Source organism: Pseudorasbora parva, chromosome 6 (genome assembly GCF_024679245.1).
Source record: "Pseudorasbora parva isolate DD20220531a chromosome 6, ASM2467924v1, whole genome shotgun sequence".
In the NCBI taxonomy this organism is placed as follows: domain Eukaryota; kingdom Metazoa; phylum Chordata; class Actinopteri; order Cypriniformes; family Gobionidae; genus Pseudorasbora; species Pseudorasbora parva.
Window position 1 is genome coordinate 1,317,924 of NC_090177.1, and position 20,491 is coordinate 1,338,414.

The following is a 20,491-nucleotide window of genomic DNA, read 5'->3' on the forward strand; positions in this document are numbered from 1 at the left end:
CACGCGACCGCTTCACTACAGTAAGTCACGTGACCGCTTCACTACAGTAAGTCACGTGACCGCATCACTACAGTAAGTCACGCGACCGCTTCACTACAGTAAGTCACGCGACCGCTTCACTACAGTAAGTCACGCGACCGCTTCACTACAGTAAGTCACGTGACCACGTCACTACAGTAAGTCATGTGACCGCTTCACTACAGTAAGTCACGTGACCGCTTCACTACAGTAAGTCACGTGACCGCTTCACTTCAGTAAGTCACGTGACCGCTTCACTACAGTAAGTCATTTCACCGCTTCACTACAGTAAGTCATTTCACCGCTTCACTACAGTAAGTCACGCGACCGCTTCACTTCAGTAAGTCACGTGACCGCTTCACTAGAGTAAGTCATTTCACCGCTTCACTACAGTAAGTCACGTGACCGCTTCACTACCGTAAGTAATTTCACCACTTCACTACATTAAGTCACGTGACCGCTTCACTACAGTAAGTCACGTGACCGCTTCACTACAGTAAGTCATGTGACCGCTTCACTACAGTAAGTCACGTGACCGCGTCACTACAGTAAGTCACGTGACCGCTTCACTACAGTAAGTCACGCGACCGCTTCACTACAGTAAGTCACGTGACCGCTTCACTACAGTAAGTCACGTGACCGCATCACTACAGTAAGTCACGCGACCGCTTCACTACAGTAAGTCACGCGACCGCTTCACTACAGTAAGTCACGCGACCGCTTCACTACAGTAAGTCACGTGACCGCGTCACTACAGTAAGTCATGTGACCGCTTCACTACAGTAAGTCACGCGACCGCTTCACTACAGTAAGTCACGTGACCGCTTCACTTCAGTAAGTCACGTGACCGCTTCACTACAGTAAGTCATTTCACCGCTTCACTACAGTAAGTCATTTCACCGCTTCACTACAGTAAGTCACGCGACCGCTTCACTTCAGTAAGTCACGTGACCGCTTCACTACAGTAAGTCATTTCACCGCTTCACTACAGTAAGTCACGTGACCGCTTCACTACAGTAAGTAATTTCACCACTTCACTACAGTAAGTCACGTGACCGCTTAACTACAGTAAGTCACGTGACCGCTTCACTACAGTAAGTCATGTGACCGCTTCACTACAGTAAGTCATTTCACCGCTTCACTACAGTAAGTCATGCGACCGCTTCACTACAGTAAGTCCATGCGACCGCTTCACTACAGTAAGTCACGTGACCGCTTCACTTCAGTAAGTCACGTGACCGCTTCACAACAGTAAGTCATTTCACCGCATCACTACAGTAAGTCACGTGACCGCTTCACTACAGTAAGTCACGTGACCGCTTCACTACAGTAAGTCATGTGACCGCTTCACTACAGTAAGTCATTTCACCGCTTCACTACAGTAAGTCATGCGACCGCTTCACTACAGTAAGTCCATGCGACCGCTTCACTGCAGTAAGTCACGTGACCGCTTCACTACAGTAAGTCACGTGACCGCTTCACTACAGTAAGTCACGTGACCGCTTCACTACAGTAAGTCATGTGACCGCTTCACTACAGTAAGTCACGCGACCGCTTCACTACAGTAAGTCACGTGACCGCTTCACTTCAGTAAGTCACGTGACCGCTTCACTACAGTAAGTCATTTCACCGCTTCACTACAGTAAGTCATTTCACCGCTTCACTACAGTAAGTCATTTCACCGCTTCACTACAGTAAGTCACGCTTCACTACAGTAAGTCATTTCACCGCTTCACTACAGTAAGTCACGCGACCGCTTCACTTCAGTAAGTCACGTGACCGCTTCACTACAGTAAGTCATTTCACCGCTTCACTACAGTAAGTCACGTGACCGCTTCACTACAGTAAGTCATTTCACCGCTTCACTACAGTAAGTCATGCGACCGCTTCACTACAGTAAGTCCATGCGACCGCTTCACTACAGTAAGTCACGTGACCGCTTCACTTCAGTAAGTCACGTGACCGCTTCACTACAGTAAGTCATTTCACCGCATCACTACAGTAAGTCACGTGACCGCTTCACTACAGTAAGTCACGTGACCGCTTCACTACAGTAAGTCATGTGACCGCTTCACTACAGTAAGTCATTTCACCGCTTCACTACAGTAAGTCATGCGACCGCTTCACTACAGTAAGTCCATGCGACCGCTTCACTGCAGTAAGTCACGTGACCGCTTCACTACAGTAAGTCACGTGACCGCTTCACTACAGTAAGTCACGTGACCGCTTCACTACAGTAAGTCATGTGACCGCTTCACTACAGTAAGTAATTTCACCGCTTCACTACATTAAGTCACGTGACCGCTTCACTACAGTAAGTCATGTGACCGCTTCACTACAGTAAGTCATGTGACCGCTTCACTACAGTAAGTCACGTGACCGCTTCACTACAGTAAGTCACGTGACCGCTTCACTACAGTAAGTCACGTGACCTCTTCACTACAGTAAGTCACGTGACCGCTTCACTACAGTAAGTCACGTGACCGCTTCACTACAGTAAGTCACGTGACCGCTTCACTACAGTAAGTCACGTGACCGCTTCACTACAGTAAGTCATGTGACCGCTTCACTACAGTAAGTCACGCGACCGCTTCACTACAGTAAGTCATGTGACCGCTTCACTACAGTAAGTCATGTCACCGCTTCACTACAGTAAGTCACGTGACCACTTCACTACAGTAAGTCATGTGACCGCTTCACTACAGTAAGTCATTTCACCGCTTCACTACAGTAAGTCACGTGACCGCTTCACTACAGTAAGTCATGTGACCGCTTCACTACAGTAAGTCACGTGACCGCTTCACTACAGTAAGTCACGTGACCGCTTCACTACAGTAAGTCATGTGACCGCTTCACTACAGTAAGTCACGCGACCGCTTCACTACAGTAAGTCATGTGACTGCTTCACTACAGTAAGTCATGTCACCGCTTCACTACAGTAAGTCACGTGACCGCTTCACTACAGTAAGTCACGTGACCGCTTCACTACAGTAAGTCATGTGACCGCTTCACTACAGTAAGTCATTTCACCGCTTCACTACAGTAAGTCACGTGACCGCTTCACTACAGTAAGCCACGTGACCGCGTCACTACATTAAGTCACGTGACCGCTTCACTACAGTAAGTCATGTGACCACGTCAGACGTACCCGTGTTTGTTGCGCGCCTTGTACCAGTTGACGTCACATCTCTCCAGGATGACGTATTCTTCACCCGTCTTCAGCGTCAAATCATGAGGTTCCAGACCTTCAAAGTCATAAAGTGCGATTACCACTTCCTCTCCAGGCCCCGCCTCTTCCTGTGCTTCCTGTGGGGGGGGAGGGGGCGGCCGTCGAGCCTTGGGGCGCAAAAAAACACAGAGTTAAAGACCTGTAACTCATTACACTGCAAAAATGCTTTTCTTACTCAGTTTCTTACATTAAGAAACATTTACTAGACAAGTTAAAAAAATGTCTTGTTTTGGGAAAAATAACAAAAATGAAGAGAGTTTTTGCTTAAAATAAGATAAATAATCTGCCAATGGGGTGAGAAAAATAATCTTGTTTTCTGTTTGAATTAAGATTATTTTTCTCACCCCATTGGCAGATTATTTATCTTATTTTAAGCAAAAACTCTCTTCATTTTCAGTTATTTTTCCCCAAAACAATACAATTACTTTTGCTTGTCTAGTAAATACTTCTTGTTTTAAGATTTTTTTTATATTTTAACTAGAAACAAGACAAGAATACTGAGTAAGAAGAGCGTTTTTTGCAGTGAACATCATAAGCTTCCCCGTAAACGCACCGTAGAGCCGCTGCTGCTGTTGTCTCCAGGAACAGGAGGAAGAGGTTTACGGGAAACTGGAAGAGGAAGAGAGAACAACAAGTCAGCATTATTTCTACAGCGCTTTAACCGCTACACAATCAATGACGCAATGATCACATAGGAGACTAACTCAAAATATTTCATGAGAGGTCTAGAAATACTTAAAACAAGAAGTATTGACTAGACAAGCAAAAGTAATTGTCTTGTTTTAGGAAAAAATTACTTAAATTTTATGAATCAGTGTATTGATTCATGATTCGGATCGCGTGTCAAACTGCTAAAATCACGAGACATTGGCGATCCGAATCCTAAAGTCGTAGTTTTTGTTATTTTTGGACCCAAATGTATTTTGGATGCTTCAAGAGACTCTAATTAACCCACTGATGTCTCATATGGACTACTGTGATGATGTTTTTATTCCCTTTCTGGACATGGACAGTATAGTGTGCATACACTTGCATACGCTCTCGGACTAAATATAAAATATCTTAAACTGTGTGAAGATGAACGGAGGTCTTACGGGTGTGGAGCGACATTAGGGAGAGGAGTTAATGACAGACATTTCATTTTTGGCTGAACTAACCCTTTAAGTTTTAGCTTACCGTATCCGAACAGGTTGTAGCCCTCGCAGCCGGGCGCCAGTTTATCCAGCTGCCCACAGCACAGCCAGCCGCCCTCCTGCCAGAACTGAGGGTGAAACTTGGCTGCGATCTGGGCGTTATTCTTGATCTCTGAGGACATACACACACACACACATTAATGCACAGCCTTCAGTGACTTCACTGGAGCCAATTCGCATCATGTGACTCAGCTCGACGACACCAAAACACTTCAGATTCATAATCCTCAATATCAGCCGTCATACACGGACATAAAGCCATATATATATTAATATCAGATCCTTATATCATCTCCACATGTACACAATAATCATGCTTTTGGAAATCATATTTCTGGTGTAAAGTCCATTATACTAAATCATATTTGGGTTGTCCTACAGAATTAGTTCAAGAGTTGGAAACACTGCAAAAAATGCTCTTCTTCCTCAGTATTTTTGTCTTGTTTCTAGTCAAAATATCTAACAATTCTTACATTAAGAAACATTTACTAGACAAGTACAAATTATTGTCTTGTTTTGGGGAAAAATAACTCAAAATGAAGAGAGTTTTTGCTTAAAATAAGATAAATAATCTGCCAATGGGGTGAGAAAAATAATCTTAATTCAAACAGAAAACAAGATTATTTTTCTCATTTCATATTTTCATTTTTTGCAGTGTGGGACTCAATAGATAACAAAAGGGTCTAAGATTAGAGTTCTTGAATGCTTTTTAAATGTGTTTTCTGTATGTGGGACAGCAGTTTGCACCAATTTATGAGATGAAAATGTCAAATTATGACTTAGTATGCCATAATTGTCATAATTTAAAATTCCCAGACTTAATATGTGAGAATTTAGACCATAATTACAATTTATAAAGTATTTTTCTTATGTGGGTATCCATGCCATAGTGCACTGTGAACGTATGTAAAGCTGCTTTGAAACTAAAGTGGTCTGGAAGGGTTATGTTCCAAATACAGCATGTTTATAATTATTATTATTATTTTTTAATATGTGTAGTTCATGCGGTCAGTTCTGTGCCGACTGTGGAAGTGAGACTATTTCTTCAGTAGTTTCAGTGGTTTTGGTTTACTTATGTACAGTATGAAGGGTTAGCACTAAATTGGGGACACTAACATTATGATCAAAGTTATTCAACTAAATATCCAAATAAAATGAATTAATGAGGTCTTATTTAATTCTCTAAACTATAATAGTGATCTGCCAACATTGTCTCTCTATGATAAATTAAAATAAGCTGATAACATCACTGTTTACTCCAGAACGACTGTACAGCCAAATCTAATTCTGCTGCAGTATTGTCCTGTTTAACACTGAAGCTGCTCTGACACAATCGGCGCTGGAGAAGAGCGATAGAAATAAAGATGACTGATTGATTGATTGATTGATTGGTTAACACACTGACCTTCCTTGATATTCTGGACCCAGATACTTCGGCTTTCATTACTGGGAGCAAAAATATACAGCGTGGTGGAATCATGAACAACCTGAGGAGAAAAGGAGAGTTTGTTCTTCAGTTCTCACAGCCAAGAACATATTAATAACTGTGCGGTTCCACAGTTTAAGATATTTTATATTTAGTCCGAGAGCGTATAGTGTATGCACACTATACTGTCCATGTCCAGAAAGGGAATAAAATATAATATAGATAAAAAAAGATTTGAACGGTGATCTCACGTGATTTTAGAAGTTTGACACGCGATCCGAATCATTGATCGATTCACTGAGTCATAACCGTTTGAATCTTTATTTAAGGATCGAACACAAACCCGATGATGTTTTTATTCCCTTTCTGGACATGGACAGTATAGTGTGCATACACTTGCATACGCTCTCGGACTAAATATAAAATATCTTACACTGTGTGTGAAGATGAACGGAGGTCTTACGGGTGTGGAGCGACATTAGGGGGAGGAGCTAATGACAGACGTTTCACTTTTGGCTGAAATAACCCTTTAAGAGTGTATATCAAAAAGATTTGGTGCAGAAATAATTTTTCCCTCAGAAATATAGTTTTGCCAAGAAACGGCATTAACAAGTGAAATATTAAACTCAAAAAAGTACTGTAAGACGTACTGCAATGGTAATGGTTATTTACAGCACATTACGGGTGTAACGGTTCTCCAGCTCAAATATCACGACCCATCTGTAATATGCTCTGTTGAAAATAACTAAAACAAACATTAAGTATACATTTGTCCTCCCCCAAGTTGTCAATGTTTTTCTTCACTGCAAAAAATGCTTTTCTTACTTAGTATTTTTGTCTTGTTTCTAGACCAAACATCTAAAAATACTGAAACATTTACTAGACAAGTGCCAACTATTGTCTTGTTTTGGGGGAAAATAACTCAAAATGAAGAGAGTTTTTGCTTAAAATAAGATAAATAATCTGCCAATGGGGTGAGAGAAATAATCTTGTTTTCTGTTTGAATTAAGATTATTTTTCTCACCCCATTGGCAGATTATTTATCTTATTTTAAGCAAAAACTCTCTTCATTTTGAGTTATTTTCCCCCAAAACAAGACAATCACTTTTGCTTGTCTAGTAAATACTTCTTGTTTTAAGAATTGTTAGATGTTTGGACTAGAAACAAGACAAAAATACTGAGGAAGAAGAGCGTTTTTTGCTTTGGTTCTTATTTTTTATGAAAGTAGCCTTGAACATTACACAAACCAAAGCGCTCTGGATTTGAACCGTTACACCGACCAGTGGATATAGTTATATATAGTATATAGTTATATAGTATATATTTCTGATCAGTTTGTGGTTGGGATGGAGCTGTGACCTGGAAAGGGTATTTATTCTGGCAGGGAATGACGGAGGAGCCATTTTTCACGATCTCCACACACTTGATCCTCTGCAGCTCCACCGAGCCTTTCTTCAGCCTCTTCTGCAAAACACAATCACACTTAATCAACAGCACAGGGAACGTTCACTCAGCGTTATGAACAAACCTTCCAGTAACCTTTGTTTAGTTAAAGTTAATAGTTAAATATAATAGTTAATAGTTCAAGGTCTTTAATAACATTAGCATCGTTCAGAGAGCATTTAAAAGTAAATGTTTGTGTGTGTGTGCGTCCGTGCGTGCGTGTGTTTGTGTGTGTGTGTGTGTGTGTGTGTGTGTGTGTGTGTGTGTGTCAGAGGTGGACAAAGTATGCGACTTCTTTTCTGGAGTAAAAGTAAAAGTACTACTGGTCAAATATTACTCCGTTACGAGTGAAAGTTGTAAAAACAGATTTTTACTGCAGTAAAAGTACAGAAGTATTTGTTTTCAAAAGTACTTAAAAGTAAATGTCCTTCTTTATGTCGCCGCATTATTGTATTATAGTTGTATAAATGCACATTATGCCATCATGGTTTAAGCCAGTCAGTGACGCTCCATCTGACACACTAGCAGACGACTAACTTAAACTCATTTAAATACTTGTAGAAAAGTTACAAAGCTGCTGTCACTTTAAGGCCGAATGCACGGATCCAATACACTGATACACATCTGATATTCTCACACTGTTCACCTTCACTGAAGACAGAATCAACTTTGTTCATGTGAATCCTCCACTAAATGAGCATTTGGACATCCGTCTTCTTCCATTTTGCTCTAAACTATAAATCAGTGTTTAATAAATGCTGTGAAATCATTGAACTTCACGAGACTCTACAAGAGTGATTCCTGAAAGGCTTTCTGCAAAAACCCAAACACCTTTTAAAGAAGAAAAAAATCATCACTGACTTTCAAAGCTGCGACAGAAACGACTTTCCACTTCGAGGACCTTGATAGAAATGTAGTGGAGTAAAGAGGACGATATTTGTCTTTCAGATGGAGTGAAGTTAAAGTCAGAAGTTTACAGAAAGAATAATACTCCAGTAAAGCACAGAGACTCAAACAGTGAACTTCAGTACAGGACTCGAGGAAATGAGCTGAGCTACTGTCCAGCTCTGGTGTGTGTGTGGGCTTGTTTTTGTGACATATGAGGACTCAAATGTGTATAATGCCATGGGTATGACACAGGTATTACAGGAGAGGGTGAAATATGAGGACATTACCCATGGCCCCACTTTACAAAAGGCTTATAAATCACACAGGAGGAGGTTTTATGAGAAAGTAAAAATGCAGAATGTTTCCTGTGTGTGTGTGTGGGCTTGTTTTTGTGACATATGAGGACACAAATGTGTATAATGCCATGGGTATGACACAGGTATTACAGGAGAGGGTGAAATATGAGGACATTACCCATGGCCCCACTTTACAAAAGGCTTATAAATCACACAGGAGGAGTTTTTATGAGAAAGTAAAAATGCAGAATGTTTCCTGTGATGGGTAGGTTTAGGGGCAGTGTGTGTGTGTGTGTGTGTGTGTGTGTGTGTGTGTGTGTGTGTGTGTGTGTGTGTGTGTGTGTGTGTGTGTCTCTCACTTCAGCTCTGTGCTCATAATACGTGAGTTTGCTCTTGGTGAGCACGAACACTCTCTCTTTATAGTTGAGTGGAGACGTTCGCTTCTTCTGCTGAGAACGTTTGATCAACGTTTCCTCCAGAATGGGTGTCAAGCTCATCTCTGAACGCCCACAGCTGCCATGGACCTGACGAACACAATCACAGCAAACAGAAGAGACGCAAAATCAGATTCATTTCAACAAACCGGTTCTTCACTGCAAAATAGAGACATTCACTAGACAAGTGAAAATTATTGTCTTGTTTTGGGGAAATAACTCTAAATGAAGAGAGTTTTTGCTTAAAATAAGATAAATAATCTGCCAATGGGGTGAGAAAAATAATCTTAATTCAAACAGAAAACAAGATTATTTTTCTCACCCCATTGGCAGATTATTTATCTTATTTTAAGCAAAAACTCTCTTCATTTTGAGTTATTTTTCCCAAAACAAGACAATTACTTTTGCTTGTCTAGTAAATACTTCTTGTTTTAAGAATGTTTAGATGTTTAGACTAGAAACAAGACAAAAATACTGAGGAAGAAGAGCGTTTTTAGCAGTGCAGTAGTCTACGTGCCTCAGACTTGCGTCGTCAACTCAATTACCCTCGCCTCGGTAATCCTCTGCAAATTTCGACAGATGTTTAAACCGCCTCAATTGGTTCTTTTCTTTTAGTCAGATGGGCTACTTCGGCTTTTGTGTCTTGCGCCATCAACACAGAACTAAAGTTAGATTCAGTTCGATTAGTGAACCGGCTCAAAAGACCGATTCGTTCAAGAACTGAACTTGTCAAGAGATGAGCTTGACAAGTTCAGTATGGGGTACCGCAAGGCTCAGTGTTAGGACCGCTGCTCTTCACCCTGTATCTGCTCCACTGGGAGATATCATTAGGAAACATGGCGTTAGTTTTCATTGTTATGCTGACGATACTCAGCTCTATATTTCCTCACACCCTGACGAAACCTACCAAATCACAAGATTAACGGAATGCAGAGCTGATATAGAAAATTGGATGAATAGTAATTTCCTGCAACTTAATTCAGATAAAACTGAATTTTTAATTATTGGACAGAAAAGTTCCACAAGTAGTAACCGAGAATACTGTCTAACACTTGATGACTGCTCTGTCAAGCCCTCGTCGTCAGTGAGGAACCTGGGTGTGCTCTTTGATACCAATCTTTCATTTGAAAGCCACGTTTCTAGCATCTGTAAAACCGCATTCTATCATCTTAAAAATATATCTAAATTACGGCACATGCTTTCAATGCAAAATGCTGAACAGTTAGTACATGCGTTCATGAGCTCAAGGCTAGATTATTGTAATGCTCTACTGGGTGGTTGCCCTGCTCGCTTAATAAACAAACTCCAGCTGGTCCATGATAGATAGATAGATAGATAGATAGATAGATAGATAGATAGATAGATAGATAGATAGATAGATAGACAGATAGACAGATAGACAGATAGACAGATAGACAGATAGATAGATAGATAGATAGATAGATAGATAGATAGATAGACAGATAGACAGATAGACAGATAGACAGATAGATAGATAGATAGATAGATAGATAGATAGATAGATAGATAGATAGATAGACAGATAGACAGATAGACAGATAGACAGATAGATAGATAGATAGATTGATTATTGTAATGCTCTACTGGGTGGTTGCCCTGCTCGCTTAATAAACAAACTCCAGCTGGTCCAAACCGCAGCAGCTCGAGTTCTTACTAGAACCAGGAGGTATGATCATATTAGTCCAGTTCTGTCAACACTGCACTGGCTCCCTATTAAACATCGCATACATTTTAAAATCTTGCTTATTACTTACAAAGCACTAAATAGTTTAGCTCCCCGGTACTTAAGCGAGCTCTTAACACATTATACTCCATCACGTCTATTGCGGTCTCTAAACTCTGGCCAGTTGATCATACCTAGAATATCTAAATCAACTGCAGGCGGTCGATCATTTTCCTATTTAGCTCCTAAACTGTGGAATAGTCTTCCTAGCATTGTTCGGGAAGCAGACACACTCTGTCAGTTTAAATCTAGACTAAAAACACATCTCTTTACTATGGCATACACATAGAACATTTTTAACTTTCATTATTCAGATCAATTGACTGATTGTTAGGCTGCATTAACTAGGTCAGCCGGAACCGGGAACACTTCCCATAACACCTGATGTACTCGTTACATCATAAAAAGAGTGGCATCTACGCTAATGTTAGTCTCTCTGTTTATCCCGAGGTTTATCCCGGATCTGGGCCCTGTCCGGATCGGATGGTGGACCTGCCTGGACATGACCAGCTCATCCTGGAGTGTCTGCTGAGCCGTGTCAAATGGTGTCTCCTCCGAATTTGCCTCACTGGCACGACATGCTCAAAACCCGTCTTCGGCGCAATAATTCCGATCTTTCATGTATTCAGACTCTTGTGTAATTGACGCCCCATCCTAAATAAATCTGTCTCTTCCGTGATACCCTGAAAATTTTGAATATTCCAATCTAATATGATTTCCGACCTGTAAGGTTGCCAGAATAATAATCTTACACGGTGTGTTAATAGGCCAGAGGAGAACTGGCACCCCGACTGAGTCTGGTTTCTCCCAAGGTTTATTTTTCTCCATCATGCCCCGATGGAGTTTTGGTTCCTTGCCACTGTCGCCTTTGGCTTGGCTTGCTCAGTTGGGGACACTAAAAATATGATTAAAGTTATTCAACTTATTATACAAATAAAATGTATGAATGAGGTCTTATTTAATTCTCTAAACTATAATACTGATCTGCCAACATTGTCTCTCTCTGATAAATTAAAATAAGCTGATAACATCACTGTTTACTCCAGAACGACTGTACAGCCAAATCTAATTCTGCTGCAGTATTATCCTGTTTGACACTGAAGCTGCTCTGACACAATCATGATTGTAAAAGCGCTATATAAATAAAGTTGATTGATTGATTGATTACTAGTTTGCATTTGTTTTCAGCCATGACTTGGGGAAGATGCCCACCTTAAAGGGATACTTCACTAGCCTAGAAATCTAGACGCCCCCTAGCGGCAGCAAATCTAATCTGTCGCGAGTGTCTTCTAGAAACTCTCAATACCCTTCTGAGCTGTAATCGCCTAACTCTGGTCGGGCCAATCACATTGTGTATAAAGTCGGTGGGCGGGGCCATAATGACGACGGCCGAGTTGCGTTTGCGTGCTTCTAGTAAACACAGAAACTGGCGAACGGCGGTCTGTCGAATCAGCTTTGACCGCGACTCTGGAAGACTCTGGACATCGGGGTCCTGATCACTGTCGGGGTTTATTCTGCGATAACAACCGGCTGGGTGGACATTAGCCCTTACTTTTTCCCTTAACTAAGCCGAATTGACACACACCTCTCTCGTCTCAGTGTGTGCTCTTAATCTCTCTGACGCGCGGTGACGATCTGATAGCATTTAGCTTAGCCCACTAAGCCCAGTTCATTCACTATGGTACCAAACAGAGATCAAGTTAGAAGCGACCAAACTCCTCCACGTGTTCCTCTATTTAAATACAGTTACACCAATAGCTGAACGATCAAGTATGATGACATAAAATAAAACGTGGCGCTTTTCTGAGCGGATTAAAAAGGAGAACTATAATGTGTGGTGGAATAGCACTTCTGAGAGTTATGAGAGGCCCTGCGTCCCAATTCGCACACTATCGATACTAAATAGCATTCGAAAATAGAATTAGCACGTCTCAAACCGTAGTGTGCTGAAGAGTATCCCACAGACACCCGGATGATGATGGTTTACTATTTCCGGTCAGAATCTGAAGTGCAGATCGACACACACTTTTAACGGCTGATATTACCCTCAACCCATTGCGAGTTGGACGAGGATTCGATTAGAACTACAAACACTGATAAAAAGTGTTAAAAAAACTACAAACATGGCGGATGTGCGAGTCCGACGGTTAAGTAGAGAGGTTTAGATAAATGTTTGAGTGATCAATGATCAGTATTATCCTGACGAAAATATATTTATTCAGTGTTGTCCACATTACATCTCACCTGCAGAAGCATTGAGCACTTTTGTAATGATACGTTTGGCTGTTAACTTTTACATGCGTCACTATATTTGAACTGCAAACACAATTGGGGAGACGTGAGGGAGGATTTTTCAGCCGGGACTTTTTACTGCGCCGAGCCGAAGTACTCTCAGAAGTGCTATTCCACCATACATTATAGTTCTCCTTTTTAATCCGCTTAGAAAAGCGCCATGTTTTATTTTGTGTCCCCATACTTGATCATTCATCTATTGGTGTAACTGTATTTAAATAGGGAACACGTGGAGGAGTTTGGTCGCTTCTAACTTGATCTCTGTTTGGTTCCATAGTGAATGAACTGGGCTTAGTGGGCTAAGCTAAATGCTATCAGATCGTCACCGCACGTCAGAGAGATTAAGAGCACTGAGAGGAGAGAGGTGTGTGTCAACTCATCTTAGTTAAGGGAATAAGTAAAGGCTAATGTCCACCCAGCCGGTTGTTATCGCAGAATAAACCCCTCCAGAGCGATCCGGACCCCGAGGCGAAGCGGAGCGTCACTCTGAAGGGGTTTATTCTGAGATAACAACCGGCTGGGTGGACATTATCCCGCTTATTACACGCCTACTAGTCTCAAATAAATCGCACACTAAATATTGTCTTGAGATTAAATATTTTATTAGCTCTTACGCAAAGCTTCCGCGAAGAAAAACAGTTCCAGACTGCTTTAAGCCTTTATCTATCGCTGCTAAATGTTGAGAATGAATGCTGAAAGGGTGAGTTCAGCCAAAGATGAACCCAAGCCTCTGATTTACTCACCCTCAGGTCATTATAGGTGTTTATGACATTCTTCTGTCAGACAAATACAATCAGAGTTATATTTAAAAAGTCCAGGCTAACGTTAATCCCAGCAGTAGCTGGAGCTGTGTTTGAAGTCCATTAAATGCAGCTGTCCGTCAAATAACGTGCTCCACACGACTCCGATGGGTTAATAGAGCCTTCTGATTCCAATCGATGCGTTTGTGTCAGAAAAATATCCATATTAAAAACGTTATAAAGGAAACCCGCCTTGAAGTCTTCCATTGAAACCCACGGCTGTTTAAGCCACAAGATGGCGCCAGCGTTAAGCACAGAAGTAGAACCGGTCAGGATAACTCGCAGTACCCGGATGAGCGGTGTGTGTTATCTGGGAATAACACACCGCTGGAATGTGCGATTGACCAATCAGAATCAAGTATTTCACAGAGCCGTGTAATAACAGAGTTTAATATGAAAAAGCGGTGAAGTATCCCTTTAAGAACAATGTGAATTCATGTTTAATCTGTAACATATTTAGACATAAGTTCAGCATGTGGAGAATGATAATGCATCAGCCGATGTGTTATTATAGGAAATAAACAGAAACATTTGCAGATGTTATAGAACAAATTTGACAAATTATTCAATTATTCAAAGATGCCTTTCACACATATACAACAGTTCGGTATCACTTCAGTATGGGGAACACATCTTCACTATTAACTCCGCCTTCTGCCTCATAATCTCCTAATTTACTGCTTATTAATAGTTAGTAAGGTAGTTTTTGTAGCGTTTAAGTTTAGGTATTGGGTCGGATTAAGGGATGTAGAATAAGCTCATGCAGAATAAGGCATTAATATGAGCTTTAGAAGTGCTCATAAACAGACAATATCATAGTAATATGCATGATCATAAGACACTCGTTAATAGTTAATAACTGAACCCTAAAATAAAGTGTTACCCACAGTTCTCTTTGGTTCTGGGATCTGATTGGCTGAGAAGCGTGCAATATTCCGCCAATGTCATCACTGGGACCGTTTGTATCGCTCACACGCCTCAAATCTTGATTTTTATCCTCAATTTTACACCGTTAAAGCCATTAAAATAGTTCAGCTTTGTTTTTGATGTCAAAGTAGTAATCTGACTGGCGATGCGTGTTGCAGTTGCGCCGTCATATAACATGTCATAAATAGCCTAAGACATTTTCACACGTTTATTTTTAAGTTATTAGCCAGGAGTCAAATTTAAATATGTGGTTTAACAACCAGAAACATTTAGACCAGTTTCATCTGAAATGAGATCCAGGGCACTTTTTTAATAATTCGTTTGAGTGATCGGTAGGGCTGTGCAATATATCAAAATTATCGAAATATTGCAATGCCACGCAATATCTGAATGATTTTAATTGGCTACTTCAACATTGTGGAAAGTGTCCGCTTTAGGTCGACGCACAGCAGAGAATAGACTGAGCTCATGACTGATACTGATGGGACTTACTTGATGTTTTACTATAACACTAACATTATGATCAAAGTTATTCAACTAAATATACAAATAAAATGAATTAATGAGGTCTTATTTAACTCTATAAACTATAATAGTGATCTGCCAACATTGTCTCTCTCTGATAAATTAAAATAAGCTGATAACATCACTGTTTACTCCAGAACGACTGTACAGCCAAATCTAATTCTGCTGCAGTATTGTCCTGTTTAACACTGAAGCTGCTCTGACACAATCGGCACTGGAGAAGAGCGATAGAAATAAAGATGATTATTAAATAAAAAATTTTTTTGCGAAAAACAATAGCTTGTCTCACACTGTCTGACACACACACACCAAAAAGTGAACAACACTGCTGGTCACTTTCAGAAGATGTCAGAACACAAATGGCTTAATTCTCAGTTTTTAAATAATTGTTTTAATAGAATTTAAATAGATTTTACACACTAATTGCAATATCGTATCGCATATCGAATATTGCATTATTTAACAAGATATCGCATATCGCATTTTTCTTCAATATTGCACAGCTCTATTGGATATTAATCTGTCTCAAAATAATTTCGGAGGGCATTTCCTCTGGTCTTTTCACAATCGGACAGATGTGTGTTCAGAGAAACCCAATGAAGTGAGCAGGTGTGTATGAAGGCCGTAACTCTCGCAGCTCCACTAAACACTGAACTGTCGACTTTTTCTTTTTCTGTTTCTTTTAATGAATGAATGGGTGCGTTTACATGCACACCAGAGAGCGGATAACTCACTGCAAAAAATGCTCTTCTTACTCAGTATTTTTGTCTTGTTTCTAGTCAAAATATCTAAAACTTCTTACATTAAGAAACATTTACTAGACAAGCAAAAGTAATTGTCTTGTTTGGGGAACAATAACTCAAAATGAAGAGAGTTTTTGCTTAAAATAAGATAAATAATCTGCCAATGGGGTGAGAAAAATAATCTTGTTTTCTGTTTGAATGAAGATTATTTTTCTCACCCCATTGGCAGATTATTTATCTTATTTTAAGCAAAAACTCTCTTTTCAAAACTAAACTTTTGCTTGTCTAGTAAATGTTTCTTAATGTAAGAAGTTTTAGATATTTTGACTAGAAACAAGACAAAAATACGTAAGAAAGTAAGAAAATCATTTTTGCAGTGTAATGATGTTCAGTTCTTGAACGAATCGTTCTTTTGTAGAGGTCGACCGATAGTGGATTTTACCGATACCGATAGCTAGGACCCCTCTTGCCGATAACCGATTAAAGGGGTACTTCAGCGCTGGGAAGATGAATCTGTATTTAAACTGGGTCATCAATGTAGTAGAAATGTGAAATTATTTTTTAATTTGGTGTCTTCTAGACTGAGAAAAGACAGAAAATGTATTTTTGTCTCATGGGGATGAAAGACTACAATTCCCAGAATGCTTCGCTGCCCTGTGATTCCCAAAGCCACCGCTACTGGATTACAGAGACTGAGTTCCTACAATTAAATACTGAACGTGTGTGTTCAATATAACGATCGAGTCGCCGCGTGAGTTTCACAGCAGACTCAGATTAGGAGTCAGATTACATTTAACGTCATAAATGAGCTGATGAGCTCTCGTGATGAGAGCTGAGGTAATCGCGACCACATTCGCGGCATACATTCACAACGCGAGTTCAGTTCATGCCTTTGGAAGCTTAACTTTCATAGAAATTAATTTGAGAAGTTAAAACACTTACATTGCTCAGCATGCGTTTAAATGAGTGCCTGTAGCTGAGCTGTGAGTGTGATCTCCATCCCCCCTCATGTGCGGGGTCAGAACATGAGGAAATGGCTCCCTCTGCTGGCTGTAGTCTTTAGCCTCTGGGCAAACATTCCTCTCATGACGCAAATATCATCAATTTGCGTCACGAGAGGATTTTTTCCAGAAATAAAATGCATAAATCTCTTGTCTCAGGGGGCTATAAGGGGAAGCACGATCATTTGAATATACTCCAGGGTTTCTACTGATACAAAGCCATATGCTAATCGCTGAAGTAACCCTTTAATCGACCGATAGATTTAAAAAAAAACTTGATTAAAATAAAATAATAATAATAATAAATTAATCATATTTACATATGCAATTCTAAATTGCATATATAAATATGAATATATTAAAATGAGTTCTAACAGAAAAAAATCTACAGAAAATAACTAAAACATTAAAATATTACAAATTAATGTTTCTTAAGCTATAACCTAGAAACATGTAAGTGAATGTCAGGTAACAGAGTGCAAGTCCCCTTAACAAGGATTTATTAGCTTATTTAGCTAGCTTACATGAATGATATGCAATATACATTTTACACTGTGTAATAATAGTTGAGCAATCAGATGTGTCAGCGCGCTCTGTGTAGCGCTGTGTCCTCACGTGTCCTCACGTGTTAATGTAAACAGTGATAGTTCTTCATTTGTCCTCTAGAGGTCGCTCTCGTGCTATATAATGCCAGCAGACCCTTCTCAGAGCTCTCATAGGCTACTGTGTAATGACAGCAGCCTTCTCAGCCGCTCCCGCAACGGACGCAAACCGGAAAAACTATCGGTATTGATTTCTGCCGATAACCGATTGTTCCACCAATCAGCTATCGGCGCCGATTAATCGCAAATCCGATGAATCGGTCGACCTCTATTCTTTTGAGCCGGTTCACTAATCAAACTGAATCGTTCCGGGTTGATGGCGTATTGATATGAAGTATTGATTAGGGCTGTGCAATATATTGAAATTATCAAAATATCAAAATATGCATATCGTAACGGCACGCAATATCTGAATGATTTTAATTGGCTACTTCAACATGGTGGAAAGTGTCTGTTTTAGGTCGACACTTAGCAGAGAATAGACTGAGCTCATGACTGATACTGATGGGACTTACTTGATGTTAATAAGAGTTATTAAACGCAATCATTAGCGAAAAACAATTAATTTGCAGGCTTGCGCTGTCTGACACACACACACACACACACACACACACACACACACACACACACACACACACACACACACACACACACACACACACACACACCGAAACGTGAATGATTTGTGACACAAATGTTTGCTAAAACACTGCTGGTCACTTTCAGAAGTTGTAAGAATGTGAAACACAAATAATTTAATTATCAGTTTAGAAATATTTTTTTTAAATATAATTTAAATAGATTTTACACACTAATTGCAATGTTGTATCGCATATCGAATATCGCATTATTTAACAAGATATTGCATATCGCAGTTTTCTTCAATATCGCACAGCCCTAGTATCGATACTGATGTGAGCATCGAAAAATATATCAATATGCAAATAAAAATATCGATACTAAGGTGTTTTTTTTCCAGTAATTTTGTTTATTTAAAAATATTATTTAATGCATAAAATACGAATACACTGCAAAAACTAGTATTTTTGTCTTGTTTCTAGTCCAAACATCTAAAAATTCTTAAAACAAGAAGTATTTACTAGACAAGCAAAAGTAATTGTCTTGTTTTGGGAAAAATAACTCAAAATGAAGAGAGTTTTTGCTTAAAATAAGATAAATAATCTGCCAATGGGGTGAGAAAAATAATCTTAATTCAAACAGAAAACAAGATGTTCTGAACGCAAATGCTGCGAGACAGAACCAATCGATCACAGAGAGAGCATTCGCTGATGACACTATATTAATATTATTCAAAACAGAGCTACGTTTCCAAAACCATCATAAGAAAGAAACCATTAATGCTTTTGGAAACACAGCCAAAACATCACAAATGTACTGTTAAACGTTGATATTCATGTTCTATTCTATAATGTTAATATAAATCATACACTGTCAGAATAAAAAGGTTGCATTTTATGGGTGGATCGTCCCGTCACTGGCAGTCCTTTATGAAATTTAACCATGATTTAATTTTATTTACTAAAGTGACCGTTGTATTTGTAGATTTCCATGGTTACCACTACAAGTAAACATTTTAACCATGTGAAAACCAAAATATGATCTAATAAATTGCAATTAAGGCATATTTAATGTTAAAATACCTTTTAGTATGTTAACTGGTACCCATTTTACTCTTAGTAAATGTAATAATTTAATAAATTTAATAATTAAAATGTTCATTTTAGAAGTATTGTATCGCTGATACTGGCCTTGAAAGTATCGGTATCGTATCGAAAACAAAATAAGCGTTATCGCCCATCCTTACGCTAAAGCCGAAGTAGCACGTCTGACTAACAACGAACCGAACGAGCCGCTGTGGTTTAACCAGCTGTGGAAGTTTACCGCGGAGGATTGAGGCGCGTACGCTACTGGAAATATGCTTATTATGACTACTGTTATCATTTTATTCAAACCTGCAAACCTTTCTGTAAAGAGATTTACATACATTTTACTGTAGTTTATTGTGCATGCAAATTATATTTCAACACTGTAAAAACATTTAGAAAATAAGTAACCTGGTTGCCTTAAAACTTTGAGTTCTTTGAAATTAAAAATTTGAGTTAATACAATGAACATTTTTGGAGATTTGACCTTTATTAAAATATTATTAAAAGATTTTGTAAGCATATTGGGTAATTGTGTGTGTTATTTCTGATGACGGAGCCAAATTGTGCTATTTTCATGATTTATCACATGTTTTATGTGGTTCAGACACAATAATATTTTCAGTTTCTAATTACTTAACAAATTTCCTTCATTGTATCAACTCACATTTTTAATTTCAATAAATTCAAAATTTTAAGGCAACCAGGTTACTTACTTTTTTAAGTTAACCTGTTAACTGTCACTGGCCCGCCGGTGGGCCCATTTGCCACTGTATGTTTAAAACAATTATGTCCTATATATATCCTGATCTAATGTTGACAAACTATATATCATTAGAAAGCTTACGAACTCAAGATTCATCCTGTTAAAACCGTTTAGATCGGACCTTGCGTTACCATGGAAACGGTGCCCTAAATTATTCCAGCAGGCTCCTCCCCAAGTGGCGTCATCATGTTTCATATTTATTTAACTACTTTATAATAAAAACCTTTTCTTATCTTGTCAAAACGCATATCGTCGGAAAGGTCTGAGTCTCACGGCTCTATATCTGAAAACTGTTTTGTGATATTTGGACAAAAATATATTAATTTGACACAGGAAATTGCATTTTAAAAATATCAATGGAATTCCAATGACACCCGGTGGCTATTTGTGGTACAGCGCCAAAATAAATCTCATGGGAACTTAATTTTTGTGATATCAACTTCAAATTAGGAACACAAATTGATTAGACATATGGCTTTGATTTGATAGTAATTTTTTAG

The 20,491-nt window shown here is 39.3% G+C and overlaps 1 protein-coding gene across 1 annotated transcript in view; it reads right to left on the reverse strand.

Annotated features, from left to right (window-relative positions):
• tec (tec protein tyrosine kinase) overlaps nt 1-20,491 on the reverse strand; it is a 68,941-nt gene that overhangs the window by 32,943 nt on the left and 15,507 nt on the right. The window contains exons 2-7 of the mRNA XM_067445374.1: nt 8,853-9,017; nt 7,226-7,330; nt 5,846-5,927; nt 4,424-4,552; nt 3,801-3,856; nt 3,167-3,354 (exon numbers count right to left, since the gene is read on the reverse strand). Of these exons, the coding sequence (XP_067301475.1) occupies nt 3,167-3,354; nt 3,801-3,856; nt 4,424-4,552; nt 5,846-5,927; nt 7,226-7,330; nt 8,853-8,990 (698 nt within the window). The 5' untranslated portion in view covers nt 8,991-9,017. The remainder of the gene's footprint in view (nt 1-3,166; nt 3,355-3,800; nt 3,857-4,423; nt 4,553-5,845; nt 5,928-7,225; nt 7,331-8,852; nt 9,018-20,491) is intronic.